This window comes from Felis catus, chromosome D1 (genome assembly GCF_018350175.1).
Source record: "Felis catus isolate Fca126 chromosome D1, F.catus_Fca126_mat1.0, whole genome shotgun sequence".
Classification (NCBI taxonomy): Eukaryota; Metazoa; Chordata; class Mammalia; order Carnivora; family Felidae; genus Felis; species Felis catus.
The window spans coordinates 109131006-109158541 of NC_058377.1; the positions used below are offsets into that span (position 1 = coordinate 109131006).

Genomic DNA, 27536 nt, shown 5'->3' on the forward strand with positions numbered 1-27536 from the left:
GCTCCTGCTGTAGGAAGGAACCAGGGACCTCAGAAGAGACTGCCCGACTCAGGCTCCCCCCATGAGAGCCCTGATTCCCTTGCAAGGCATAAATCAGACACACATAGGTCATGGCAGAGTCCCAGGAAAGGTTTTAATTCCAGTCCCTGAAATCTGGGAGACAGATACCAAGAACCTCCTTGAGAAGACTCGGGGAGCCTTCTCATCTCTAGCGACAGCCAGGAGAGACAGGCCCCCAAAATATAATTCCTGGGTCAGAGATCCCACGAAGTGGGGCCCAGATCACTGGCTCAGTGACTGGTCCGAGGTCAGCAGAGAGGATGTTGCTTTGGCTTAAGATGAGCCACATCTTCTTTGTCTGGGAGGGCACAGAGGAGGCTGACCTTTGGCAGGGGAAGGTGGCGGGCTCACTGGGGACGGAGGAGACAGTCTTGCCTGGCTAGGGCGGCTCTGGGCCACAGCTGTGCAGGCCTCCGAGGAGGGCAGAGGAGTCCAGACCAGTGGTGGCTGGAGAGGAAGGCCCAGCAGCAGCACCAGGGAGCTGTCTGGCTAGACCCTGAGGGGTCTGTCAGTCCGCCTTCCCACAGCAGGAAAATGCAAATCCTGGGGTTGCTGCCAGCTGCTCTGAGGGGCCCCTTGGCCCTGAACAGCAGGGTCAAGGTCCTGAGGGAAGGCGGGAGGGGGAAAATCGCCACAGGTGAAAAGATGAACCAAAAAGGGAGGAGCACCATTGCCTGTGGGGGGCTGGGAGGAGCAGCCTCGGTCTGGCCCAGGGCAGCTCTACGGCCATGGGCCCACCAGGGCCACCCCACTGCAGGTGCTCAGCATTCCAGCCCTCCCTGACCAGTCCTGGTTGTGGGGGGCTCCATCCCCTAGCCCCATCGACCTAGAGCTTCCCCACCCCCACGCTGGCTCCTGCTCCCCAAACTCCCAAAGTGCCCTCAGACCCAGACCGCTCTAACTGGGGCCGCTGGTCTGACACAAGCACTGCCTCTTTCTGGGCTTCTTTCTAGGAGGCTGGGCTGGGGGAGGGGGGCGGCAGGAGGCAGAGCAGCTCCTGTGGTTCTTACCATCTGCTTTTCTCTTCTGAGGGGACACAGCCGCCCTAGCCTGGGTGGATGAGAAGAAGAGCCCCCCTTGAGAGTCTGCCTCCAGCTTGGCAGGTGCCCTCCTCCACATCAGCCTCTGGGGGGGGGGGCGGCGGGGGGAGGCTGCCGGGTCAGTGCTGCATCCACACGGGTGGGGAGCGGAGGACCCTTTCTAGGCAAGGCTGTGATGTGGTCTCCCAGTCAGAGGCCAGGCCAGCCCAGCTGCCTTCCCGCCTTCCCTCCCTCCCTTCCTCCTATCCCATCAAAACCTGCCCTGGAAGGAGGAAGGGGCGGACACAGACTAAAAGGTCCCTCTTGCAGGGAAGCCTCAGGCAAAGGGGGGCCTGTGAGCCGACGGCGATGCCAGGGGACCTGGGCTGAAGGCAGGAGGTGCCGAGGGACGAGCAGAGCTCTCAGGCCCTCAGGAAGCCCACGTGTGGTGAGCCTGCAAGACCAAAGCAGGGGGTGCCGGCCCCACCTTTTTGATAGCCGTCCAGTCCTCCAGGATGTCAATCTCCTGCAGCATGTACACGATGTAAGGACCTGCAGCGGGGGTCAAGGAAAGCAGGAAGCCCAGTGGAGGGGGTAGGCAACAGGCCTCTGCCCCTCTGCCCCTCTGCCCGGGAGCTCCAACACTTGGGGGAGGTGGCACCACAGCGGGGAGGGGCTCAGGACCAGAGTTAGAAAGCAGGCTCCGCCTCCTACCTCTTGGTTCCCAGGTTCTTGGGGTGGGGCCTATGGGGGGTACGGAGCCACACCCCTACCTACCCTTGGCTCCCCCTCACCTCCTCTCTCCAGTTTAAAGGTCAGCAGTCCAACACCCATCCCACCCACTCAGGGACCTTGCTCCTTCTGTTCTGACCCCTCATCCGGCCCCTTCTACACACACACTCCAGTCTCTTCCATCGTGGAGGTGATCCTCCCTTGGTCTCACGCTCCCCTCTGGGGACCATCCGCTCTGTCCTCTGTACCTGATATCTGCACGCCCTCACCTCCATTCACCCGTCAAGGCCTTGCAGCCCTGTCTCCTCCCTCCCTGCCTGGACTGCCTGCCATCACCAGGCAGCCAGCGCCCCGAGAACCTGAGGCCGCGGAAACACCCGGTGTGGAGACAAGGGCGTGAGAATTCCATTCAAGTCTGTGCTGGACGACGTCAGCAGGGACAGAGGCTCAGCAGACCCTGGGCTGAAAGGGCTCATGCCTAAGGTGACAGGCAACTATTCCTATATGGGATGCGGGTGCCCCCAGTTTAGGCCACGGGGGTGCAGAGGAGAGAGAAGCCATAGCCACTGGGGAGGTGGCGGGGGGGGGAACCAGGAGAGGCTTCACAGAGGAGGTAACATGTGAGACAAGCACCGGAGGGGCAGAGATGGGCAGCAAGGCATCCCGAGGGAGGAAAGTGGGGGTGGGTGGGGTGGTGGGACAGTCTGGGACCTGTCCGGGATGGGACGTCGTGGGAAAGCCAGAAGGGCCTCAAAAGAAGTTATGGGGAGTCACTGAATGGACGCTCCTGTGTCTCTAGGGTCCACACAGCCCAGGAGAGACCCAGGGCCCCACAGAAACTCCCTGACGGCTGGACTTGCCTGGACAGGGCTACGTGAGGCCAAATGACCATAAACGCGTCTAGTCTGACTCTGTCCTCCGTGTCCTCCACCCCCTCCCCCAGTCTGGACGTCCTGCCCAGTTTGGGTGCTCGTGGGTGGAAGGATACCAGAAACGAGAGGCGCCTTCTTCCTCTTGCTGGGCGGCAGAGAATCCCAAGTCTTTGCGCTGCTTCCAGCATGGAGTCTGTCATCCCACCACTCTGTGCCCCCAGACCCGGAGTTAGGAGCGAGGCGCCGGAGCCCCCGGGGCACCCTACCCTTGTAGCCTGGGCCTTTCACGCGAGCCAGGCCGTCCCTGACCCCTCCTCTGCCTCCCGCGGCGGTGGAGGGCACCCTCGCCCGGGGCTTGGAGGCTGAGCTCAGGCCCAGATGGCACAGCTGTGCAGGCCAGGGAGAGAGGTCGCTGCACTTTGGTGAGCCCGGTTTCTTCAATTGTTTAGGGGACAGTGGGACAATGACAATTCTGGCCTCTTTAGGACCCCATACGAACACAGGCGCTGTGGACGCAGAAGGGACTGTGGCTATTGTACGGGCGGGTGCGTCAGAATGACACCTCCTGTTCTGGAAAGAGAGCAGGGGCCGAGGAGGGTACGGAGACCCATTCTTTGTGAGCCTCCACTCTACACCAGGCACTGGGCCGGGTCCTTTCTGTGCCTGGTTCCACTTAGTCCCCACGGTGACCCCAAGAAGCAGGTCCTCCTCCACGCCCCTCGGGCGGGCAGGGCAGCGGAGGCCCCGCCAAGGGGTGGGCACGGACAGAGCAGGGCCCAGGGCAGCCTCACCAGAGCTGATGTCCAGGCTCTGGCGGTCCTCTTCCAGCCTCTGGATCCGCTCCTGCAGCTCCCCCTGCAGGGTGTCGTAGAGCAGCAGCTTCTCACTCTGGAAGGGGTGGGGCCGCTCAGCAGGGCTGCAGGGCCCAGCCACTTCCGTTTGCCTCCCCCAGCGCCCAGCCCCATTCACCTCCAGGTGCTGCTTGGCTCCCTGCAGCTCACACTCGTACTTATTCCGGATCACGTCCAGGCAGAAGCCCTTGTAGATCCCTGCAGGGGGAGGGAGATGGGAGGCCCCGCTCGGCCAGGGACCTGGGGCTCCAAAAAGGGGAGCCAGGAGCAGGGCTGGGCAGGGCAGGGATGAGAAAAGAAGGGAACCATGGGTTCTGGCAGAGGAGGAGGGAGGGGGTCCAGAGCACAGGGCAGCCCGCAGACCTGCCACCTGAATGCGGATCTTGAGGCTCCGCTGCAGCCCCCCCAGAGGCTCTGTGTATTCAGGCGCTCTCTCAGCCCCCACTTCCTCCAGCCGCACCCTCAGCTGACTCAGCCGTTCCCTGAACAACCTGGGGGGTAAAAGGCAGCATGTTTGTCCCTCAAACACGAGGCCAAGCGCCTGCTCCGTGGCAGGCCCGGCACGTGAGGCCCTCGGCCACCCCTGCCCGGCACCAGGCCCGCTGCCTCCTCACCCCGGGTTCCCGAAGACCCAGCCCTGGGCGCCCCCCACTCACTTCTCCTTTAGCTCTGAGAACTGCTTCTCCAGGTCCAGCATCTCGTTGACGCACTCGCCGCGACGCCGCTCGTAGTCCTCATCGTCCATCTCTGGGACAAGAGGCCGGTCAGGGCTGGCTGGGGAGGAGCGGGTGGGCACCGGGGTGTACGCCGTGGGGGCTCACCTGAGCTCTCCTCCTCTGACTCAGTCTGGCTGCCGCTCCGTTCCTCCTCGCTCTCTTCCTCCTCCCCATTCATCTCAGCGGCTGAATCACCCTCTGCTTCCATCTCTTCTGTGTCTTTGCCTGGAGGCTGCACGGGCATCTGGGCTCTGGGAGAAGGAGGGGAGCCATCACTTGCCACTGCCCTTAGTTCCAAGCAGGAGACTGGCCCTGCCGGGAGTCGAACCAAGCCCTGTCTGCACTTCGCCCAGAAGCCTGGGAGCCGTGGAAACGCTCACATCCTTGGACACTGTTGGCGATCCCAGTCTGCGGAATGCCGGCCAAGGGGATGGTCCAGAAGATGGGAAACACCGATGGGTTCCCCACTGCCTCTGGGACTGGGCCCAAACTTGTGACTGCACTGGTCCATTTTCCTCACCCCACTATCTAAGGGGTCAGTCGTTAAGTACACCATTCCTTCCTCCTCTTCACGCCTTCCTGCTGATCCCTCTGCCTGGAATGACCTCACTTTTCTTTTGGAGAACATTCTGCAATCCTCTTGTCCTCTCACTGTGCTCTGGGTCAAAGCCCACGTCCTTCTGCTTCCTCTGGAGCCTCATGCTAACAGCGTCCCCATCTCCACTGCTCCGGCAGCTCTCCCTCTTGATGGCTCCTTCCCATGAAACTTCAGGCGTGATCAGTGCTACCCGCCCCCCCGCCCCCCATTTAGAAACAGCAGAAACACAAGACCTTGCCCCATTCCACTTAACCGCTCCCCATCTCCCACTTCACAGCTACACTCTTCAAGGCTCTGGCTGTTCCTACTCTTGAATCCCCAGGGTGTTCCATTCCATTTCTCTATGCATCGCCCTCGGCTGAGGCGAATCATGTGGCCTTAAGCGACAACCTCCTTGTGCCCAGTGCCAGTATTTTTTAGTGCTTATCTTAGTTGACTTCTCAGCAAGAATGAACACTATTAATCATTCCTCCTTTTAGATACTCATCTGATATTTACTAAAGGTCTAATATAGGCCAGGTACCGTCAGACAGTACGGCAGACGCTGTGCTCAACGAGGCAAATAAACAACTTGAGATAGACCTCAAGTTTACAGGTTCCTGGGAGAGAGGCAGAGAAGTGGAACTGTACTGTGGTGTGAGAAGAGTTAAGACTGGGGAGGGGGGCATATGGCAGAGCCATCTAACTGGAACCTGGAGCTTGCTCCAACAGTGAGGGCTTACAGAGGAAGATCCTTGCTGCATCAGCAGGGAGGGCTTGCAGACAGATGAGCTGGGATGGCTGGGGAGGGAACTTTCCAAGCAGACTGAACAGCATGTACAGAGACCCCCAAACGAGAGAAAGGGCAGGGTGGGGGGCAGAGGAGTGGAAGCCTCAGAGAGAAGTCTGGGCTGCAGAGATGTGATGGTCGTCAGCATACAGTGAGTTCTTCAGGCCTTGGGAGAGGGTGCAACCAACAGGGCAGAATGTGTGGAGAAGAGGTCCATGATGGAACTCCCAGGGTCACCAAAGGGACAGATGATGAAACCCCTGCAAAGGAGAAGGAAATTAGCAAGAGGCGGAAGAGGAAAAATTCAGTCACGGGAGAAAGAATTTCAGGAGGAAGGAGCGGTAACAATGCTGCCAAGAGGTCACCTACGAGGAAGACTAAATAGTCCTCTCAACAGATAATCTCTCTGCCTACTGGAGGCTTCTATTTGGTGATGTTCTTCCCACTTCCCCGGGCATGGCTTTGTAGTTCTTTACATGCATGCAGACACCACTCCCTCCGGGAAGCCCTATTTATTTACATGTCCTCCCTGCCCATTTTCACGTTTGCCCAACCAGGCTGTAAGCCTCACCAGGGCAGGGATGCACATGTACCTTATTCATCCGGCATAGTACTTACTCACTTCACGGCTAGAGCATGTGCGAATACAAACTAAACAAAGCACACTCTTGGGGCGCCTGGGAGGCCCAGTCAGTTGAGCGACTGACTTCGGCTCAGGTCATGATCTGGCGGTTTGTGAGTTCAAGCCCCTCTTCCAGCTCTATGCTGAGAGCTCAGAGCCTGGAACCGGCTTCAGATTCTGTCTCCCTCTCTCTCTCTCTCTCTCTCTCTCTCTGCCCCTCCCCCGCTCAAGCTCGCTCGCGTTCTCTCTCTCAGAAAGAAACATAAAATTAAACAAAGCACACTCTTTCAGGGCAGGCATTTATTTCTTGGTCGCCCCAGGGCCCAGTAGTGGTAGCAAACCCACCAGGTACTGTTCGCTTTCCTCGACACCAATTCCAGTTCTGTAAAACTGGCTCACAGGACGGTTTAGTCACATTCCTCAATGATTTCACAAACGATCTGAACCTGACCTGAAAACCCTCAGTTCTCCAAACCAGCCTCATCTTTCCCATTGTCAAGCCCCAGTTCCTGCAGTTCCCAAATTTTGCAATCCCTCTTCGTTGCTAAATGTAGACGTTTACTTTGTCTCCAGCGGTCTCTGATTCTAACGAGGAGCCAATTTAATCACAACCTCCCCTCCTTACCCTGGTGCAAAAAGAGGGTCACCCTCGCCATTCTGAGTGTTGTAAAGATTGCAAGGGATAAGGGACGGAAAGGAAACTTGTAAGGCGCTGGGCACACTCAATTTATATTTTTAGAAAGTGAGCAAGCATTTCGAGGGCAGGCCTCTACATTAGACCAATTCTTCTCCCTCGAGGAAGCCAACCCAGACCCGGCGCGGCGCGGCGCGGCGCGCCAGGACCCTCCCGCCCGGTTCCATTCCCGTCTGCGCCGGCGCCGCGGGCGGGGCAATCACCGGCTCTTCGGCGGCCAGCTGCGGCCCCGCGGCGCCGCACGCGTCCGGCCGGTTAGGTCCCCGCTTCCGCCCTCACTGGGCTAGCTCCGACCCACTGGCCAGAGGGGCCGAACCAGGTGCCATGAGCAGCGTTACGCACCGCGGCGAGTGGGGCCTCCGGGTTGACGCCTGAAACTCCCTAAGAGGTGCCCGCGGCCGCCGGGCTCCCGGAAGCGTCGCGCCCTGGCCTCTTCCCCGGGAGGCGGGGCCCGCCGCACTTCCGTGTACGCGATCAGGAGGCGCCCGTCGCCGAGCTCACATTTGGGCAGCTGGGGGCGAGGCATGCTGGGATACCGCGGGGCCGGTCTCCATAGCAACCGGCCGAAATTCGCGCAGGCCTACGGCGGGTGGAGAAGGCCCTCGTGGTTTTCTTGCCCCGCTGTCCGCGCCCCTCTTTCCCCGGTCCCCCCGCCCCTCGCGTGAAAGGGAAGAACCGGCGAGCCCACCCCCTGCACGCCAGGTTCGGGAGAGTAACGGAGCCAGCTGTAGGTGTGAACACTCATTTATTTACATGTGGTCATCGGTAGGCAAATAGCCCAGCCCAGCCTGTTCGAGGGTACAGATCTGGCACGGAACCTGCAGACTCTTCCTTTCTCCAGAGCTCCTGAAGGCGGAGGCCTGGAAGAACCAGGAGGTGTAGGCTTCTGCCCGAAAGCTAAGAAGTAAATCCAACGCCTCCATCTGATTTCTTTCCAAAAAGTTCATTTTGTTAAGTCCTCCGACTTCCCAGTTCTGCCCTGTTCATACTCTTTGCTCTCCTACTGCCCACCCACCCAAGATTGTTAATAATAATAACAACAATAATACTGTAATAATATTAATAATACTTCACATTTGTACGAAGCTTACAGAATGTTTTCACATGTAGCATCTCATCTGAGCCTCCCAACAGTTCTGTGAGGTAGGTATTTTTCACCTCCCTTTTTACAGATGGGATAACTGAGGCTCAGAGAGGAAACGGGATGTGCTCAAGGCCACACAGCTAGTTAGTGGTAAAGCTAGGACTTGATCCCAGCACCCCATATTCAAGTCCAGTGTTCCAACACCACAGCTACCACCGTAAAGTGGAGTGACATTTCTTACCCCTGTCAGGCCTGAGGGACGGCCTAAGGAGGGAAGAGGCTGAGACTTCTCGGACTAGGGGAGGGAAGGGCTCAGCAGTGACGAGGGGAGTCGGGGTACTTGGCCTTCAACTCCTGTTTGAACTGGCGGTAAAGGATCTTATTGTGCTGATTTTCGGCCTCCTTTTGGGGATGGAACTTCAAAGCTTCCTTGAAGCCCTTATGAACCAGGAAACCTTCGTTCAGCACCTCGAAATCAAATCCTGCCACGTGCAGCTCACAGGCCTGTTGGGGGAGAGACAGGTCAGCGAAGTTGGGTGACATTTCTAGGGCCAAGACTGACATCCCTAAAGCCTCTCTCCGGCATCCCCACTCCTCTGGAGGCATCCTGGATCTTCCACACCATCCAGCCACCTCCTGAACTATGACTGCCCTTCCTCATTGGCTCTTTTCCATCCAGGACTACTCACAGCTCCCAGAGCCCGCCATTCCTCCTACCCCCTGTCCCCTGCCCTCTCCCTCTTGGGCACCTGGCTGATGCGATTGAAGCCGTACTGCCGAAAGCGCTCGTCGAAAGTGGGCACCTTGCCTCCGGCCACGTAGAATGGTTCCCAGGGGTCCTGCCAGGGAACCACATAGGCAGGCCTCAGCAAGGTCTCTTCCGGCAGGTTGACCCAGCGGGAGTAGTTGGTGGGCGCCTGGCAGGGCGTGCACAGCCCATAATAGAAGGGCCGCACCTCGCCTACTTGATAGAGCTGCAACAGCTCGTTCTTGTTCGCGGGCATGCGGCGTGCTCGGCGGATCTCAAAGGCAGGCACCACCAGCGCTGTGCCCGCCCACTGCTTGCTCTGATCCAACATTTCCCTCAGGCCTCTCCACAGCCCCTCGCTGGGCACCATGTCCACGTCGATTACCAGGGCATAGTTGGCCCCCTCACGGGCCAGATTCCTCAGCAGATTATTGGGGTAGGAGACATTGGTGCCCAGCGCATAATTGATCCCGGGCTGGGCCACCCTGGCTAGCTTGTCAAAGACCTCCTGGCAGGACCGCAGCAGGGCAAACTCCCCCGGTTCCCGGGGATCGGGCACAGCGGCCTCATAGCGCGAGGGGCACACAAGGTGCATGGCCACCCTGGCGCGCATATCAGGGCAGTGGCTGCTCAGCGCGTAGGTCAGCACCGTGGCTAGCTGCGCCTCCTCCTTGGTGGCCGCGAACACCGACACGGAGAGCGGGCCCTCCCAGCGCTCCAACAGGCCCGACAGGTGCAGCAGGTTGTCTACGCTGGCATGCGTGGCCAGGATCACATCATTGGGGTCCATGGTGGTCTTCAGGAGGCCCCTGTAGACTCGGTAGTCGCCACTGGCGTCCAGGACGCCTCCAGAGGCCAGAGCGGTACGGAGCTGCGCCTTGACCTGGTCCACGGACCGCGGGGACGGGGGAAAGAACTCGAAATACTGGTCTTGCTCCTCCTGCCCGTGCAGCCCGGACAGCAGCGACAGGTAGAGCAGCTGCAGCATCGCCACCAGCATTAGCGCGGCCAGAAGCAGCTGGTAGAAGGCGCACCGGATGGCGTAGGACATCTGCATGGCTCTCGGGGCTCCGAGCGCGCAGCAGGGACCACCGGGCCGCAGCCTTTGCCAGCCGCCGCAAGCCCGGATTTACCGCAGCCTGCCGAGCGGAGCCGAAGCGAGCCGAGGCGAGCCGAGCCCGGCGTAGCATCCCCTCCCGAGAGGGGCTCGGGGTGCGCCAGCTCGCCCCCTGCGCGCGAGGAGGAGCTACTGCATCCGCCGCCGCGCCGCGCTTTGCAAACCCTGAAAGTGCCCGCGGCCGCGCCTGCCGGGTTCCCAGGGGTATGCACCCCTCCCTCCGGGTCAGTGCGCGACCCCCTGGACCAGGCGCGTCCTGAAACCCCGGCGCGCTCGCCCCCGCCTTAGGGAGGGGAAACCGTGGCAGAGCTCGGTTGCAGCTTGGTGAAGGATGGCGCGGGTTCGCGGCTGCGGCGGGCGGGAAGGAACACAAAAAGCCCCTTTCTTTCCGCCTTCTCTCCCTCCGCCAGCTCCTGCGAAATCCACACTGAAGAATGGATGCTGGGGGCTCGGAAGGTGCGGAAGAGATGAGAGATAAGGGTGTGTGGAACAAGGCGCCCTACGTGGGACGAGGTGGCCGAGTGGTTAAGGCGATGGACTGCTAATCCATTGTGCTTTGCACGCGTGGGTTCGAATCCCATCCTCGTCGGTCGCGTTTTAGACGGCGTGAGGTGTGTACTTTTCTGCTTTCCTATAGGAAAGGGGCCAGAGGTTCAGCGGCACCCAGAAGACCCTGATTGGAATTCTGGCTGATGCCAGACTTGTGACCACTATGTCGTCTGCAGTAATTAGAGAGGCCCCTCCGGAGGTGCTACCGTAGTGTCCAAAGTAGTGGAATTTGGAAGTGGTGAGTTTGATCACTTAAATTATTACTCTTTTCAGCCCACTGATTCCCCTCCCGCTAGCAATTCTCCCAGAGCGGACACCATGTGTCCACACACCTCTCCCCTCCTCCCCAGCACAGTTTAAGCAGGAGACCTACAATATTCTAACCGTAGCTAACGTATACAGAAGGCGCTTAATACGTGTTTGTGAAATAATTGATCCATGGACTGTTCAGAAGAGGAAAGGCTGAGGGGAAGGGCAGGTACTTCGACTGCTAAATCCATGATATGTAATAACTATTCGTGCTTTGTGAATCTTGGGGAAGCAGCTTTGGGGCAGACTAGGGAGGGCCTCCAGTTGCCAGGACAAGGTTTGCCCTCCTCTCGACAGGCAGCCAAGGCTGTTGAATTGAAGAGGACCAGGGGACCTATATTCTGCAACCCCAGCAGTAACACCTACTGAGCACCTGCTCCACACCAGGGGCTGTGTTAGGTACCCCTGATAGGGCCTTGCAGGACGCTCGACAGGTACTATCTTTGAAGGTTTTCACTGGTGACCTGTACTGGGAGAGAGGAGAAATGAATGTGCAGATCCCTTTAGCACAAGCCTTGCAAACCGAAGGCTCGGACGTCAGATTTGGTGCTGTTAGGGTCTTTTTTGACCTGCTCGGTGTTGAAAACAACCATTTGAATCACGTTAGTGGTTAACCTTGGTGAATCAGAAGATTTCACGGAAAATCCCCACTGCCAACTTCTGTTTTAAATTCCAAAAGATCTGGCAATTCCAGGCCGGGCCTGCATTTCCACAGGGTGACAATCAACCAGAAGGTAAGAGTAGCTCACCTTTTGCAAATAGTTTTCTCTTTGCTAGAGGCTCAACCCTGCCCCTTCACTACTCACCCTGGCCCTTTGAGCATTTGACTTTCATCTGCAGCGCTCACATAATACCACCTCCACTGAAGATCTGCCCAGGCATCTGCTCCCAGTACCTTCCACCTCCCCCGCGCTACAATGCTAGCCACATAGCAGGCAGCAATCTGTGTTTGTTGAATGAGTGAATAGGAAGCTTCTGAAGTGTCCCCATTGGCCTTGGCATAAGGGGAGACCGAAAAGTAGTGACTGGGCCTCACTGAGGCGTCAAGATCAAGGAAAACCACACAGAAAACCCAGAGGAAGGCCTACAGACTGCTATTGTGGGCGGAAAGGCCTGGCTGGGGAGACACGCTGTCTGTGATGGAGCAGAGCATGAGAGAGTCAAAGACCAGAGTTGAAAACCATTAATAAGGGGTCTGCTTTCCACGTACCTTACTCTCTGCGTCTCTTCCCTCTGGCCATTCCTGATTTATATATCCCTTTGTAATAAACCTGTAAACCAGCGAGTGAAATATTTCTCCGACGGCTGTGATTTGCTCTAGCAAATTAATCAGATCCACTGAAGGGGCTGCTGGAACCTCTGATTGACAGCCAGTTGGTCAGAAGCACAGGTGACAACCGGGACTTCCAACTGGCATCTGAAGGGCGGGCGGTCTGGTGGGGCTGAGCCAGTCGGCTGTGGGATCTGATGCTGTTTCCAGGTAGATGGTGTCAGAATTGAGTTGCATTGTAGGACACTCAGCTGGTGTCAGAGAATTGCTTGGTGGGGGGGGGAGGAAACCCACACGTCAGAACTGGTGTCAGAATCGTATGTATAGAAATACAACTGAATTTTGTGTGTTCCTCTTGAATTTTCTAATTTTGCTGAATTATTTTTTTAATGTTGATTTTTGAAAGAGGGAGAGAGGGAGAGCACAAGCAGGGGAGGGGCAGAGAGAGAGGGAGACACAGAATCTGAAGCTGACTCCAGGCTCTGAGCTGTCAGCACGGCTGAGCCACCCAGACGCCCCTCAATTTATTCATTAGCTGTAAGTGTGTGTGTGTGTGTTGGTGTGTGTGTGTGTGTATGTGTGTGTGTCGCGTGTATATTCTTCAGAATTTTGTTTTCTGTATATGTGTGTATTATATCATCTGTGAATATGGATAGTTTTGCTTCTTTCTAATTTGGATGCCTTTTATTTCTCTTTCTTGCCAAATTGCCGGAGTTAGAGCTTCCAGTACAACATTGAAAAGATGAAATGATAAAAGCGGGCTTTTCCCTGATCTTCGGGAGAGGGTTTCAGTCTTTAAACATTGAATATGACATGAGGTGTGGATTTTTCATAAATTTTCTTCATCAGGTTTAGGAAGTTCCCATCTATTCCTTGTTTGTTGAGTGCTTTTATCTTGAAAGGGTGTGGGGTTTTGTCACATGTTTTTTTTCTGTATCAGTTGAGATGATCTTGTGTTTTCCCCCCTTCCCTCTATTAACGTGGTGTATTACGTTAAGTGGTCTTTTTATGTCGAAGCACCTTGCATTCTGGAGGGGATCATGCTGGGTCATGGTATATAATCCCGTTGATGAGCTATGGGTTCTGTTTGCTAGCATTTTGTTGAGATTTTTACATCTATATTCATAAGGGATATTGGTTATTAAGTTTTCTTATGATGTCTCTATCTGGCTTTGGCATCAGGGTGGTACTGGTCTCATAGAATGAATGAGTTAAGAAGTGTTTCTCTGCTCTTGTATTTTTTGGAAGGGTTTGAGAGGATTGGTGTTTGTTCATTCTTTAAATGATTGGTAGAATTAGCCTGTGAAGTCATCCGGTCCTGGAATTTTCTTTGTTGGTACATTTCTGATTACTGATTCAATCTTGTTACTTGTTATAAGTATGTTCAGACTTGCTATTTCTTCTTTAATCGGTTTTGGTAATTTGTGTGTTTCTAGAATTCGTTAATTTCATCTAGGTTTCTTGTTTGTTGGTGTACAACACAGTATTCTCTTAAAATCCTTTTTATTTCTGGATGATCAATAGTAATGGACCCACTTTCCTTTCTGATTTCAACAGTTTGAAGGTCCACTTTCTCTTTTTCTTGGTAGTCTAGTCAAAACTTTGTCCATTTTGTTGATCGTTTCAAAGAACCAACTTTGTTTCATTGATTTCCTGGGTTGTTTTTCTGCCCTCCACCCTAATTATTTATCGTGTTCTTTCTTTCTGTTAGCTCTGGGCTTAATTTGCTCTTCTTTTTCTAGTTCATTGAGGTGTAAAGTTAGGTCAGTGATTTGAGACCTTTCTTTTTTTTTCAGGACCCGGATATCAAGAACCTCACACTCCACCCACTGAGCTGGTCAGACACCCCCTTCTTCCATTTTAATGTAGGCATTTACAGCTATAGATTTCCTCTCAGCATTGCCCCGGCCGCATCCCATAAATTTCAGTGTGTTGTGTTTTCATTTTCTTTTCTCTCGAAGCATTTTCTAGTTGGTCTTTTGATTTCTCCCTTCTTCCTTCCTTTCCTTTCCTTTCCTTTCCTTTCCTTTCCTTTCCTTTCCTTTCCTTTGATGGGGGATTTTCAAGGTAGTTCTTTTATTTTTTACAGCAAAGCAATTGCAAGCTAATCGTAGAACATAGTATACATTGTATAGATTGTTTTTTTTCCCCCAAAGTATTGCAGTATAGTTGACATACAATGTAATGTTAGTTCCAGGCATACAACCTAGTGATTCTACAGTTCCACATCCTCCTCAGTGCTCACCACATCCCACCTGTCACCACACAACGTTATAACAACATTACTGACTGTATTCCGTATGTGCTACTTTTCATCTCTGTGACTTCTTTGTTTTATAACTGGAAGTTTGTACCTGTTCATACCCTTTGCCTGTTCCACCCGTCCTCCTAGCCCCTTCTCTGGCACCCCAACAGTTTGTTTTCTGTATTTATGGGTCTGTTTCTGCTTTATTGTTTGTTTTGTTTTTCAGATTCCACATGGGTGGGTGAAATCATATGGTATTTGTTTTTCTCTGTCAGACTTACTTCACTTAGTATAATGCCTTCTAGGTCCTTCAATTGTAAATGGCAAGATCTTATTCTTTTTTATGGCTGAGTAATATTCCACTGTGTGTGTATGTGTCTCACATCTTTTTTTTTTTCATTTTTTTTCATTTTTTTTAACATTTATTTATCTTTGAGACAGAGAGAGACAGAGCATGAGCAGAGGAGGGTCAGAGAGAGAGGGAGACACAGAATCCGAAACAGGTTCCAGGCTCTGAGCTGTCAGCCCAGAGCCCGTTGCGGGGCTCGAACTCAGGGACCGCGAGGTCATGACCTGAGCGGAAGTCGGACGCCCAACCAGCTGAGCCACCCAGGCGCCCCTTTTTTTTCATTTTTAAAAATGTTTATTTTTGAGAGAGACAGAGCACAAGTGGGGGGAGGGGCAGAGAGAGAGGGAGACACAGAATCGGAAGCAGGCTTCAGGCTTCAAGCTGTCAGCACAGAGCCCGACTCAGGGATCGAACTCATGAGCCATGAGATCACGACCTGAGCCGAAGTCGGACGCTTAACCGACTGAGCCACCCAGGCGCCCCTCACATCTGTTTTATCCATTCATCCATCGATGGATACTTGGGCTGCCTCCATATCTTTTGACTTCTTTTTTAACCCAGTAGTTCAGAGTCTGTTGTGTAATTTGCACACATTTGTGAAGTGTCTACTTTTTGTTTATTGATTTCTAGTTTCATTCCATTGTGATTGGAAATGATACTTTGCAGGATTTCCATCTTTTAAAATTTATTGCAGTTTTGTTTGGTGACCTAATTTATGATCTATCCTGGGAGAAGGAGGTCCATTCTGGTGTTTGTAGGTGAGTGTTCTGTGTGTGTCGGTTTGGCCTCACTAGTTTACGGTGTGCTCAGGTCCTGTGTCGATCTTCTGTCTGGTTGTTCTGTGCTTCATTGAAAGTGGGGCACTGACATCTCCAACTATTCTTGTACAAGTGCGTATTTCTCCTTCAAATTTGTCCGTATTCCTTTAGGATTTTGTTGTTAGGTGTGTATGTTTATAATTATTATACCTTCTTGATGGAGTTACCCTTTTATGAATATGTGACATCTTCCTTTGTGTCTTAAATAATTCTTGATATAAAGCCTACTTTGTCTGATATTAGTATATTCACCCTTGCTGCCTTTTGATTACTATTTGCATGGAATAACTTTCCCCATTCTTTCATTTTCAGCCTATTTGTATTTTTTGCTCTAAAGTGAGTTTCTGGTAGACAGCATAGACAGCATATGGTTAAATCATTTTTTAATGTTTATTTTTGAGAGCGGGGGGGGGGGGGAGTGGGGAGGGGCTGAGAGAGAGAGACACAGAATCCGAATCAGGCTCCAGGCCCTGAGCTGTCAGCACAGAGCCTGATGCGGGGCTTGAACTCATGAACCACAAGATCATGACCTGAGCTGAAGTCGGACACTTAGCTGACTGAGCTACCCAGGCGCCCCTGGTTAAATCATTTTTAGTCCATCTAACAGCCTCTGCCTTTTAATTGGAAAGTTGAATCAATTCACAAACCAGGAGGCCTCTTGCGCATAAAAGGGTAAGAAACTAGTAAGGACTGGTTTCTCAAATGTTTGTGTCTCTCCACCAGGCCTATCTCAGTACTTGCCACATAGAGCTCCCTACAAGCGTTTGCTGATGGCAGCTGGATGCTTCTGAGGGAATCTGGGCCTGCTGGCAGAGCCGTGTCAGGCTAGGGAGGTGGCAGTGCCCGGAGGACTGGAATCAAGGGAGGAAGGAGCAGGTGCAGCCCATCAGTCCCAGTATTTGTTTCCAGCATCGGAAGCCAGCTACATACTGATCTAATGGGCAAGTTGGCCTGGGTCTGCCGGGAAGGAGGATGGGAAGGTTGTGACATCATAAGGACCTCTGAGGGGTGAGTGTCCTCTGTCTGGGCCCAGAAAGCATCCTCCACTGCTCAGCCTACCGTGGGCTTGCTCCAGATGACTGTGGACCGGCACCAGTGGGTTTCCTGGGACTGTTGCCTGGCCTGGGAGGGGGGGGGGCATGTCTGCAGGTCTAGGAAGCCTTGGGTTCAGCAGACAACGGTCTGTGAAGGTGGAGAAGGAGAAGGGGGTCAGGAAGTGTGTGGTCCTGTCCTCACATTTCCCAGTCCAAGGGTACGGCTAGGCCTGGTGGTCCGTGCTGGTACTTCCAGGACCACAACCACTGTCTGGTACATCCAGTCTGTACTCCAGCCCCAGCCTCTCCCTAGGACTTTCTGAAAGTCCCGATGCTCACTGCTTACACATGAAAGGGCCAGGCTTTGACCCCAGAATGCTAGATCAGCTTACGTGCATTTAGCCGCTGAGTTAAATGGCCTCTGAAGAGGCCACCACCCTCTTCTCTCCTGGATCTCTCCTCCTCTGTCTAACCCCCTATTCGGGTCTCGTCACTAAGGCCTTTCACCATTTGTTCCCAACCCACTGCTTCATCCTTACCCTCTCCCCCCTCGCCCTCTCTCACATCCTAGGTGCCACCCCCCCGCCCCAAGAAGTCCCCACTGCCCCCTGAATGTTCAGTATCTGCCTTCCACCCTCCCTGGTACCTCTGCCTGGGATGCCCCTCCCCCACCTCAGCCCAGGAAACTCATTTTTCTTCTCTTGAGGCCTCAGGGCTGCCACCCTGACTTCCAAGAGGAATCCAGGCATCCTTTTTTGGACTCTTACACTACACGCTTCTGCAGGGCCCTCACAGACCCCATCATCACCTGCTACATTCTGCTTCCTTGGCCTTGGGAGCAGGGACCGTGTCTCCTTTGTTTCAGGGTCGCCAGACCAGCCAGGGCCTGGCACAGTGAATAGTGGTCATTTGGGGTCTCCCCTGTGGCTTTATTTCAGCTGCCAAGGTCATATCGGTCATCTCACCTCTGAGCAGGGACCCTGTGCTGGCTCAGCGCCTGGTATATAATAGCTGCTTCAGGGAATGTTCATGGAAGGCAGGAGGGCAAGTGGGCAGAAAGGTTTTTGCTCTAAAAGCAAAAACCCGTGCTCTTCTCCGGGCTGGGCAAGGTAGTACGGATGTGTGTTGGAACAAGCCTTTCTTCCGTCCCTCTAGAAAATTGGCTGACTGCCTCTCTGAGGCTCCATTTTTGAGAAGGAGGGCCTGGGGAGGCAGGGGACACCAGTGGAGGGGGAAAGCAATAGTTGTCCATGCAGCCAGGTGCTTTGCCCAGGAGCACAGGACATCATGTGGTCAAGAGGGCCCAGCAGAGGGATGCCCACGAATCCCTGCCCCTCTCGGGGCCTCAGTCATCCCATCTGTCAAATGGGTACAATTATCCCTACCCTACCCGGCTTATCAAAGCGCTTTGGAAATAAAGACTCCGTGAACTGATGATACAAATGAAGAAGGTTGTTATTAGACCCAGGAGTGGGTTTGGAAGGAAAACAGCAAAAAGTGGGGAGCAAGTGCTTAGGACTCCTGCCTCGAGCCTCGTGAGGGAAGGAGACGCAAATAGTGGGCAGGAAGAACAGCACCTATAGGGAGGAGAGAGGTGGGGGCTGGGTCCCGGCTCGGCCACGGACCAGGTCATTTCCCCCCGAGATCCGGTTTCCTCACCTGTACAGAGGGACAGCACCGTCCCTGCCTGGCTCCCCCAAGTGTCTCAATGTGGCTTCCGTAAGAGAATGGGTGTGGGAGAGCTTTGCAAATTGTAAAGTGGGGTACACACATGTAAGCCGCCCGCAGCTCCGGGACCCAGGCCCAGCCGGGCTCTGGGGAGCGGGGACAGTATTGGCTACGCAAACACTGTGTGAGGCCCAGATGGTCCTTTGAGTACCTTCAGATCCCTAATGCCCGTTCCTTCTCCCTGCTGCCCTCGGCCTCCCAGGCATCCTCTGCCCTGGGGTCTGAGACATCCGATCGTGGAGTTGCTGAGGCCTGGGGAGGGGCAGGCTTGCCCTGGGCTGGCCCCCACTCCCACTCTGAACCCCGGGCTGGGCCCCAGCAGCCACGCCTGTGGCAAGACCCCGCTGGTGGCCTCCAGTTGCCACAGATCAGCAAGTGCGTGTCTTGAGATTAACAAGCGTACTCTTGATGGTGAGGAAGGGCCATGGTCCTTGGCCCTCTTTCCCTGATCGGCACCTGTGCAGAGAGGTCTTGTGTGCCTCTGAATAGTCTGTCTCTGTGATTCAGCTCCACTGCTGGGGGCGGGGGGTTAGAATGACCGCTGGTGAATTCTTCCTCGCAGCCCCCAAATGGACACCAGCCCGGGAAGGAGAGCAGCACCCACTTGCAAGTGGCACTTCCAGACCGAGGGGCACCAGCCCGGCAGAGGCTTGGGCCCGGCTCGCCATTCCCCCCGCACGGGGGTCTCAGCTCCGAAGGGGTAGCGAAGAGAGAGCCGTGGGCGAGCCTGGAACGGAACATTCAGAGCAACGCCTTGAAGAGGAAGGAGAGAGCGGCTCCACAGGAGAGCCCCAGGGCCAGGAAGAAGGTCATCAGGGTGCCGGCCACCTCCCTCTCATGTGGCAGCACCTGCCTAGAACACACGGGAGGAGGCTCTTAGAAAACATCGGGCCAATCCTGGACCCCGCCCCAGTGCCCGGTGCCCCCCTTACGACAGGCCACCTCACTTCAGTTTCCCCATCTCTAAAACGAGACCACTGACGGGGACATCTCTCATGCCCTGCAAGTCCAATATTACAGGACTCTAGACTCCACTGCCTTCCCTCCTGACAAAACGTCCCCAGCCTGGTTGTCCCCGCCACCTTTCCTCTCTCTGGATTCTCAGCTCCGTTGTCCCTAGCGCAAATAGTCCGTGAACCCTCCACTTTTGACCAACACCTCCGCTCCCCTTCAACTGAGAATCTGGGGGGAGTAGCTGGGCCCTAAGGAATGATAGTTCAACCCATTTGTTTCACAAGTGAGGAAACAGGCCCAGAGAGGAGGTCCTAGAACCAGTGCCTGGGCTACTTTATTGGCAGGAACCTCCCGGGCTGGGGCTTCCTCTCCCTTCCTGCCCCGGGGCCGGCTCGGCAGGGAAGGCCTGACCTGACAGGGTGGCTGGCACCTAGAGACAGCCAGGGCTGGGCTGGCGGGAGGCAGAGCGGACCCTCTCCTGCAGGCCGTCCCCCTCAAGAAGAGCTAGGCCACCTCCCCACGCCCAGGCCCGCCCTCCCGACCCCCAGACCTGGGCGCCAGGCACATGGTAAGGGACATCAGGTAACCGTTGGACACCGCGAAGAGTAGCATGAAAGTGATGAAGTAGGCATCCTGCGGGAAGAGGACGGGCAGCCGGGACCTCTCGGGCACGTGGCACAGCATGAAGAGAGGCACGAATAGGACGCGCAGGCAGACGAGCAGGGGCAGCAGCCGGCTGTCCTCATCCGGCTGTGGCAGAAGCCGGGGTGAGGGAGGTGCCCGGAGCCCACCCCGGACAGACTGTCACTTCCCCTGACCTGTGACTCTACGTGAGCCGGTGAGGACCCAGCCCTCAGGCCTCCGGAGAGTGAGGGGCTGGGCCAAGGCCACCCAGCCATCAGGGACTGGCCTGGGGCTCGCCTCTGCCCCTCCGAGCTCCAGCTTGGGCCCTCTCCGTGGCAGAACTGGAAGAGGCCTTAGACACCATCTTTGGTTTTCAAGCCGGGTTCCTCCAAGTACCCTTGGGGGTTCCGCAGACCCCTTCGGGCCACATGGGGTTGTTGAATGGGATTGGAAGCCGGGGATCCAGGCCCCATCCTAGCTTGGATCAGAGCAACTCCTCTTCAATCTCCTTTATTTATTGTATCTCCTTGGAAGATTTCATTTAAAGAAGGAGCACCTTGGCTAAAAGCAGTCCAAACGCTAGAATCTTGTCCAGCGTCTCATTTGGTACGGGAACCTCCGTGTAACATTCCCTGAGGACCGAGGGCTGGGTTCTGGGCTGGATGCTGGGGAACATAGGCCATTTGGACGTGGCTTCTGCTTTCAAGGAGCTCACAGTCCAAGCCCTGGCTTGCATACCTCCAGGGGCCAGGTGCTCACTACCTCTTGGCCAGCTGTTCTGTTGCCAGACCTAGAGTGGTCAGACTTTTAGGAAACCACCTTTCTGTGCTCTTTCACACCCTCTGATCTCCAACTGCTTCCTGAAACCATCGGGCCCCCCCCCAGCCCAGGTATGCTCACCCATAGGAAGTAAGAGGTCAGACTCCGCCCCACCCAGTCCATGATGTTAAAGAGCAGGAAGCAGCAGATAGGGTTGAAGAACTGACCTGGGAGAGAAAGAGGGCTCATCCTGGTCCCTCCTTCCTCTTCCCTCCTCCTCCCTTTCATTCCTCCTCCCTCCCTCTCCCCTGCCCTGCCCTGTTCTGCTTCCCAACACTCACTCCACTTCCCAGGACTGGTGGAGCTGGTCACCATGGCTGTGATAGCGGGGAAGACAGACAGGGTGACTGCGAAGACCAACACAAGGCACAGCGCCGTCAGCCAGATCTGGGAGCCAGAGGCAGGGGTGTAAGCAGTGGGGCAGATTAGAGCCCAACGTGCAGCCCCAACCCCCAAGCGCCGGCCAGGGCACAGGACACCTGGGGCCTGGCCTAACTGTGTTCCTGGCCCACTATGACCCTGATACCTTGAAGCGGACGCAAGTCTTAAGGCCCCATTCCATTCTAAGGGTCTTTAAAGAGGGCTGGAGAGAGCAGCTCTCTCTTCCCCAGGGATGGTGGTTGGGGGCCATGGCCAAGCCGAACCTTTTGGAAGACAATGAAAACCGAAGGTTTTCCTGGCTTCTGGATCTCCTCTGGCTCCAGCTCTGGCTCCTTCTCAGCGTCAAGGTCCAGAGTCAGGGCTACCTTCTGGGGGCTGTTGGGAATACTGTTCTTCTCATCTGGGGCAAGAGGGGAGGGCAGGGTCATGCCGGTGACAGCCGGGCTCGACGGAGGGCAATTCCCAGCAGTCAAAACAAGTGACCCTCCTCCAGCTCAGGATGTAGGCAAGGAGAATTAACTATGGAAAGATGCTAAGCTACTATTATTAAGCACACGCATGTGCCAGGCAGAGTTAAGCACCTTAGATGGATTATCTCACTGCGACTCCTTTGCAAATAAAGAGACTGAGGCTCAGAGGGGTTAAGTGACGGGCCTAAGGTCACACAGCTTAGATGTTGTGAGACCAGGATTCAAACAAATGCATTTCGAGCCAGAACGAGCATGCTGGAGCTCTACTGTCCCCCCATTTTATAGAGGAGAAAACCGATGCCCAAAAGGCAGCAGGGATGACTTGACTCCCACTGAGTTCCCTTCACGATCTTCTGTGTCTGCTCACGCAAGGCTACCAGGGGGAGGACTCTAGATGGGGACGGAGGAAAGACCCTTCCCTGTGGAGGTAGCTTCGGCCTCCCCTGGGTCTTCCACCTCCCCAGCAGGGGCCCCAGCTCACCAGACTGGAGGAGCTCAGCTTTGGTCTCCAGCTCCTGACCTTGCGCCTGCAATGGTTTCTTGGCTAGGTAGTAGCGTGCGAACTCCTGCAGAAGGAAAGCGTTGGCCCTGCCTGGCTTGGCTGAGGTGTCTGGATCCCTCTCCACCCTGTCGACTTAGAGGCTGGAGTCCCCCAGGGGCTGACTCCTTTGGGGATCAGGTCCCCTCCTCCTCCCCTGGCCCCTCTCAGGGCCTCAGACTCAGAGCTGTATCTGAGATGCTCTGAAGTGGGGCCTTGAGCCCAATACCAGGCTCACCAGGTGGGGCAGGCTCAGGTAACACACAATAGACGTGAAGATGCCCACGCAGGGTGTGACGAAGTACCCCAGGGCGGAGGTCTGGGCATCCACGCCACCTGTGCAGAAACTTCAGCTGCAGACTGGAGGGGGCTGGTCCCACTGGCTCCCACGGCGGCTGAAGCCTCCTGTCCCACTTCCCATCATGCACTTCTCAGATTCACCTCCAGGCCTCCGCTCACTGACAAACTCAGGAACCTGTGCAGGGCCTAGCCCAGCCCCGCCCTTTGCTTCTCTCACTCCTCCCTACTTGTCATTTTTGTTGAGCACCTGTTACGTGTTCATTATTACTGCATACACCTTACAATCTGGGGACAGAGCTGTAAGAATCATTTAGATGGGAAAACTGACACAGGTGAAGTGCCCTGTCCAATGTCCCTGGCTGGGGAGCAGTGGAACTAGGATTTGGACCAAGTTTATCTGAATCTCAAACTTGTCCCCCCCACTTCCCTCAAACCTAGGTTGCTGCCACAAACCCCTATCAGCCTCAGGAATCCTGGCCCTGGCCCTATGGTAACCCATTCCTTACCTGGTCCTTCCCTCACTGTAGAGCCCAAGAACCCTACTCCCTGTCCCCAAACCCAACCCCCAGCTTCCCATCACCTCCATCTTTACCAGAACCGAAGGCATCTCACTCCTAGCACACTGTCTCTGCTCCCAGAATCCCAGAGGCCAGCCCTGCCCTCCAGCCACCCAGGTCCACTCACTGGCCATGGCCATGAGCATGGCAAGAGCAGCGAAGATCCCAGCCAGGCCCTGGCCGCTGAGGAAGAGGGTGCTGTAGGTGGAAGGCATGGTGCCCAGCTGCCCGAAGAGGCTGCCCTGCAGAACTGCACAGAAGGCTGTGGAGGGATAGGAGTGGGGGCCGCCGCTCAACTAGACAGGCCTTGGAGGCTTCTCGGAGGAGGTGTTGGCAGACTCTGGACTAAGTTGGGCAGGCGTGAGACTCTGGGCCCTCTGGTGTATCAGCCCCCATTCTTTCCTCTGCTCAGGTGTAGCCATAGGTCTGAGGCGCCTGGGGCCAGGAGGCCTCATCTTAGGTCACTGTGGGTTTGGGACAAGTGGTTTCTTCTTCCCCTCTGGGCCTTGGTTTCTCATCAGGGATAGGAGGGCTGCTGTCCTCCCTTCTTGGATATGTGGGGCCCTTTTCACTTACAAAGAAGAGGCTGGGCTAAAGCCCTGGGTGGACTGGGTGGGGAGGTGGGGAGGTGGGGAGGTGGGGAGGGGCAGCGGTGCTCACAGTTGATGAACCAGACAGAGGCCATGGTGATGGAGAAGAAGGGCCCAGGGCTCATGTCCACCTTGACCAACACTGCCGTCAGGGCAAAAAGCAGCAGGATGGCCAGCAGACTGCCCAGAATCCGCACCGTCTCAGGGATGCTGCTCACAAGGAGGGGCAGAGTGGACATCAGCTGGGCCCAGGCCAGGCAGGGGGAGGTGGGCAAGAGATTGAGGCCAGGGCTGGACAGAGGGACCTGGAGGGGACATGCAGGGGGAGTGGAGGAAGGATGGGAGTTCTGACCTGGGCCCAGACGGAGCTTCCTTAGTTGGGCGGGGGAGGGGCCACAGAGGGCGGGGAGCCCGAGGGGCAAGGTCTCTCACCACTGGTACAGGAAGGAGTTGAGGAGCGTGAAGAGCAGCAGGGGCAGCTGGGACAGCAGCGTCACCCAGTTGTTGAAGTTGAAAGTGTCTGCAGGGCCTGTGTGGTTGGTGCCCAGGGTCCCAGCGGTGTTGTTGGCCCCTGCCAGCCGCCCCTGGAAGTACTGACAGGTGCCAGAGGAGGGGGTACAGGGTCACCCTCCAACCTACCCTGAGGAACCCCCCAGCCTTCCCCCTCTGCCTCCTCCCATGCTTGGGACTGCTCAGTTAACGTCCGCGGGAGCTGTCTGTTTGTCCTTGTACGGATCCCAGCACCTGGCACACAGTGGGAGCTCGATGAATGTGCACTGAATTGAACAGCAGAGGGCTGGGACAGGGCCCAAGCCCTAAGAACCCCCAACCTGGGCCTTGCTCCATCTCTGAATCTTCGGTGCCCGGGTTCCAGCCTTCATCCCCCACTCCTGCAGCAGCTTCCAGATTGCTGAGTATTCATTGAGTGCCTACTGTAAGCCAGGCCCTGGCCTAGGTGCTGACCAACTGCATTCTCTCTAGAACACATACTCGTCCAGTGTCTGCTTAACCTCCCCATCCGTCCTCCCTCCCCGCCCCCCCACCCCCGCCCCCGCCACTGCCCATGGCTCCCTGCGGGGCAAAACCCTGAGGTTTTAGAATGGCATTTGGGGCCCTTTGGGACCAGAGCCCAGTCTCTCTTTTGTGCCGCATCTGGTGCTCTGCTGGTAAGCTTTAGGTACCCCAGGCTCTGGCCTTTCTCTGAACGGCTGCATCGCTGTCACCTCCACCTGGAATGCCTTCTCCCTTTCCTCCCACGCCCCTCCCCCCCCATCACCCCGGCCAAACACCAATGCTTTGCCTACCCTTCTCCTAAGTTACAAATCACCTCTTCTGTGAAGCAGAAGGAATCACTCCCTCCCCCCCCCCTTCCGGGGGCCTACTGGATTTTACTCCAAGCCTGGGATGCTGAGTGTCATGTTACATTATTAATAGCTCTTTGCACCCAGCTCCCTCTCAAGACCAGGGGCTGATTAATCTTTGAGTCTCTGGGGCCCAGCACAGTGCCAGGCACTGAAGAGACATCTTGAAAGTTGTTGAACTGAATGTATATGAATAACCCAGTCCTAAAAGAACACAAACCCCACATTTCTTCCTTCCCTTGAGAGAATGTAAGCTCCATGAGGATGCAGGCTCCCTCTGTTATGTTTCCTCCTGCAGCCCCAGTGCCAAGAACAGGGCCTGGTTCACAGTAGGTACACGTTACTAACCGGTGGATGAATGAATGTAAGCCGTGCTTGGATAATCCGCTTTTGGAGTGGGTTAGCCCAGGGATGACTTAACCAGGGAATAACGACAAACAGGGGTGGTGGGTGGGTAGCTCTTTGCTAGTTCCAGAGCCCCACTCCCCCAACCCCCACCCCCACCCCCACCCCCACCCCCCCCACCCCCCACCCTGAGCTGGTAGCCTTGCCCCTGTAGGATCCGGGCATCTCTGAAAGCTTGGCCTTTCCTATCCGTGAAAGGGGCACTCGCCCTCTCTGAGGCTCGGTGCTTCAGCGGACAAACGTGCAAACGGGCATAATGAGGAGTCAAAGGTGGCATGGTGTGGAAAGCGCCTGGCACGCCTCTGGGCCAAGGCGATGGTGGTTGTGGCCATGGGGCTGGCACTCCAGCCGCGAGTCTCACCGGGATGGCCGTAATGAAGAAGTTCCAGGGAAGGAGAGTGCCCAGCCCCAGGATAAAGAAGCTGATCCCGACCAGGTGGTAGCTGTGGGGATCAGTCAGAAGGTCACCCCTAGGACGCGACGCCTCGGCTGCCGCCCCCCCTCCACGCCTCCCAGGTCGCCCCCTCCGGAGAGCGGACTACAACCCCCATCACTCCGGCTCAGGCAGCCCAGGGAGGCGGCTGATGGGAATTGTAGTTCCATCCAGTCCGCTTTGAGCCTTGGAGCGCCCGAAGGGAGCGGGTCTGCGCTGCCCACCGCCCCCCGGATCCTCGTCCGCACCCCACCCAGCGCCCAACTCGCCTGTCCTGTGGGGCGTCTCCTCGCGCCATGGCCGCCCAGCGGGATGCGCCGGGGTGGGAAGGAGGTTGGGTGCTGCACCTGCACCTACGCCGGGGCCCGGGGGCCAGAAAACCCGGGAGGCTGTGTCTTGCGGGCGGTAGACAGAGCGCGGAGGGGGTCGAGTCTCCCCGAAAGGGGCGGGGACGAAGCGGGAGCTGGGGAGGAAGGCCTGGAAGGATTTCTGCGGGTGTCAAGCTCCGCAGGATCGAACCTCGCTCCGCCCCCGGGGCGGGGACAGAGGGTCGCACCACTCCTCCCTACCTCCCCCCGGCGGGGACTCCGGACTCCAGCCCGGGACCCTGCCCGACCTCGCGGTCCCGGCACGCACGGCTACCCTCGCCATCCCGTGCGGCTTAGAGGCGGCTGCCCCGGGAAGGTCCCCTGCTGTCTCCCCTCTCCGCGGGCGCCCGTCTCGGACCTCTGCGGTTTGAATATGCAGATATGCACCCCTCTGCGGTGGGGGAGGTACCCCGCCCCTCCTCCGTCCGGAGCCAGGGAGCCGACCTGGTGCGGCTTCTTCCCCCTCCGCCAGCTCGGAGGTGGTGCCAGAGCCGTGCCGCGCGGGGTGACGCCGAGCCCTCCGAGGGGCCGGCTCGCCCAGGGGTAACCTGAGCGTCTGCCGCCAGCGGTCCTGGAGGGCTGCGCGGAGCTGGGTGCTTCGGGAGACCAAGGAGAGGGCCAGGCGTCCTCAGGCGGGTCTGGAAGACAGACAGACAGACAGACAGACTGCCTCTTCTCCTCCAAGCGGGTGCCCGGAGAAGCTCCGTGTCTTTGGGGGCGCACTGCGGAGGCGTGGGCCCAGCGGGGCATCCGGGCGGGCTTCCCGGTGACCGAGGAGCTGCGTTCGGGGCAGCAAGGGGTTAAGCAAAGGCTCAGGAGGAAAGGGTGACCCGGAGGTGCCCTCCCACCACCGCCGCTAAACGAACGAACAAACAAACAAACAAACAAACAACTTTCGGCGATCCCGGGTCTCATCACATCAAACCTATGAAGATGCACCTACCTCCCACCTCTTTTTTTTTTTTTTTTTCTGTGCAAAACTTTGAAAAGATTATAGACCATGGCCATTTTGAAATTAATTTGCTCTAACTCATGGAATTTACAAGTGGGTTTGTTTGCTCCGCAGTCACGGTGCATATAAATGCTGATCTAATTTGCAAATTACTGTCATAAGTAATGAAATTTTATGATCCCTTCCAGATTACGTGTGTGTGTGTGTGTGTGTGTGTGTGTGTGTGTGTGTTTTAGCCGACCGGGAGTCTACGGGGCAAAGACTGTGTTTGCCTGGTTCAGTGTTTTATTATTGCAAACATCTAGTACTACTGACTGGTTCGTAGTAGGTGTTTGATAAATACTTGGTGAATAAATGGATTGTAATAACACACAAGTGATTTGAGGGAGAACAGAGACAGCATTAAATTACACTGAAAGAGAAAGTTATTCTCTTTTCAATTTGCTTTCAAGCCTCCAGAATATGTCAAGGGGAAAGTCTCAACTTGGTGCTAACGTGTTTCTAAGGCCTCTTGGTTTCTCTCCTTCTTTCTCTAACAAAAAGCTGGCATCAGGGTTTCTGCTGACAATTTCAATATAGAGGTTCATAACTTTTAGGTTC

At 56.0% G+C, this 27536-nt stretch overlaps 3 protein-coding genes, 1 long non-coding RNA gene and 1 other non-coding gene across 8 annotated transcripts; 2 read left to right on the top strand and 3 right to left on the bottom strand.

The window, feature by feature from the left end:
- Positions 1-108: 108 nt before the first annotated feature.
- Positions 109-7433, bottom strand: BRMS1 (BRMS1 transcriptional repressor and anoikis regulator). 4 transcript variants are annotated; one of them, XM_006937545.4, is made up of 11 exons: positions 7276-7433; positions 5571-5877; positions 4356-4501; positions 4191-4281; positions 3898-4025; positions 3653-3732; positions 3475-3571; positions 2800-2892; positions 1567-1631; positions 1071-1110; positions 109-663 (listed from the first exon to the last, which is right to left on the bottom strand). In XM_006937545.4, exons 3-11 carry the CDS (start codon positions 4492-4494, stop codon positions 656-658), a joined length of 741 nt encoding a protein of 246 aa, XP_006937607.1. In that variant the 5' UTR covers positions 4495-4501; positions 5571-5877; positions 7276-7433; the 3' UTR covers positions 109-655. The 4 variants fall into 4 exon arrangements, with proteins under 4 accessions (XP_006937607.1, XP_019668267.2, XP_019668266.2 ...); XM_019812708.2 differs by lacking the exons at positions 109-663; positions 1071-1110; positions 1567-1631 and adding an exon at positions 1936-2289 and having other exon boundaries at positions 3475-3538; XM_019812706.2 differs by lacking the exons at positions 109-663; positions 1071-1110; positions 1567-1631 and adding an exon at positions 1951-2289.
- Positions 7434-7661: 228 nt separating this feature from the next.
- Positions 7662-9943, bottom strand: B4GAT1 (beta-1,4-glucuronyltransferase 1). The gene is made up of 2 exons (XM_003993670.5): positions 8767-9943; positions 7662-8521 (listed from the first exon to the last, which is right to left on the bottom strand). The coding sequence occupies exons 1-2, from the start codon at positions 9820-9822 to the stop codon at positions 8330-8332; spliced, it is 1248 nt and encodes a 415-aa protein (XP_003993719.2). The 5' UTR covers positions 9823-9943; the 3' UTR covers positions 7662-8329.
- Positions 9944-10370: 427 nt separating this feature from the next.
- LOC109492209 lies at positions 10371-12031 on the top strand. The gene is made up of 2 exons (XR_006586716.1): positions 10371-10669; positions 11038-12031. It is a non-coding gene; the product is annotated as an uncharacterized LOC109492209 (long non-coding RNA).
- TRNAS-GCU lies at positions 10390-10471 on the top strand. The gene has a single exon. It is a non-coding gene; the product is annotated as a tRNA-Ser (tRNA).
- A 5862-nt stretch (positions 12032-17893) lies between the features above and the next one.
- On the bottom strand, positions 17894-26304 carry SLC29A2 (solute carrier family 29 member 2). Its single transcript, XM_011287066.3, has 12 exons — positions 25886-26304; positions 25545-25626; positions 23850-24010; positions 23488-23627; positions 22955-23089; positions 22209-22306; positions 21914-21998; positions 21226-21362; positions 20863-20968; positions 20663-20748; positions 19689-19888; positions 17894-19037 (listed from the first exon to the last, which is right to left on the bottom strand). Exons 1-12 carry the CDS (start codon positions 25912-25914, stop codon positions 18926-18928), a joined length of 1371 nt encoding a protein of 456 aa, XP_011285368.1. The 5' UTR covers positions 25915-26304; the 3' UTR covers positions 17894-18925.
- Between the last annotated feature and the right edge of the window lie 1232 nt (positions 26305-27536).

What these genes read in the sequence shown, in the direction of transcription:
- B4GAT1 (XM_003993670.5), bottom strand. Translation starts at nt 9,822, where the DNA reads ATGCAGATGTCCTACGCCATCCGGTGCGCCTTCTACCAGCTGCTTCTG. An exon ending in GCTTCAATCGCATCAGCCAG is followed by an intron (nt 8,522 to 8,766) that starts GTGCCCAAGAGG and finishes CTCCCCCAACAG; the next exon opens with GCCTGTGAGCTGCACGTGGC.
- SLC29A2 (XM_011287066.3), bottom strand. Translation starts at nt 25,914, where the DNA reads ATGGCGCGAGGAGACGCCCCACAGGACAG. An exon ending in ACCTGAGCCTGCCCCACCTG is followed by an intron (nt 21,999 to 22,208) that starts GTGAGCCTGGTA and finishes TTCCTTCTGCAG; the next exon opens with GAGTTCGCACGCTACTACCT. An exon ending in ACCATGTGCCTGGCGCCCAG is followed by an intron (nt 19,038 to 19,688) that starts GTCTGGGGGTCG and finishes CGTGTGTTCTAG; the next exon opens with GCAGGTGCTGCCACATGAGA.
- BRMS1 (XM_019812707.2), bottom strand. Translation starts at nt 4,494, where the DNA reads ATGCCCGTGCAGCCTCCAGGCAAAGACACAGAAGAGATGGAAGCAGAG. An exon ending in GATCCGCATTCAGGTGGCAG is followed by an intron (nt 3,733 to 3,897) that starts GTCTGCGGGCTG and finishes CTCCCCCTGCAG; the next exon opens with GGATCTACAAGGGCTTCTGC. An exon ending in GAGCCTGGACATCAGCTCTG is followed by an intron (nt 2,893 to 3,474) that starts GTGAGGCTGCCC and finishes CTGGGGGCACAG; the next exon opens with AGTGGTGGGATGACAGACTC.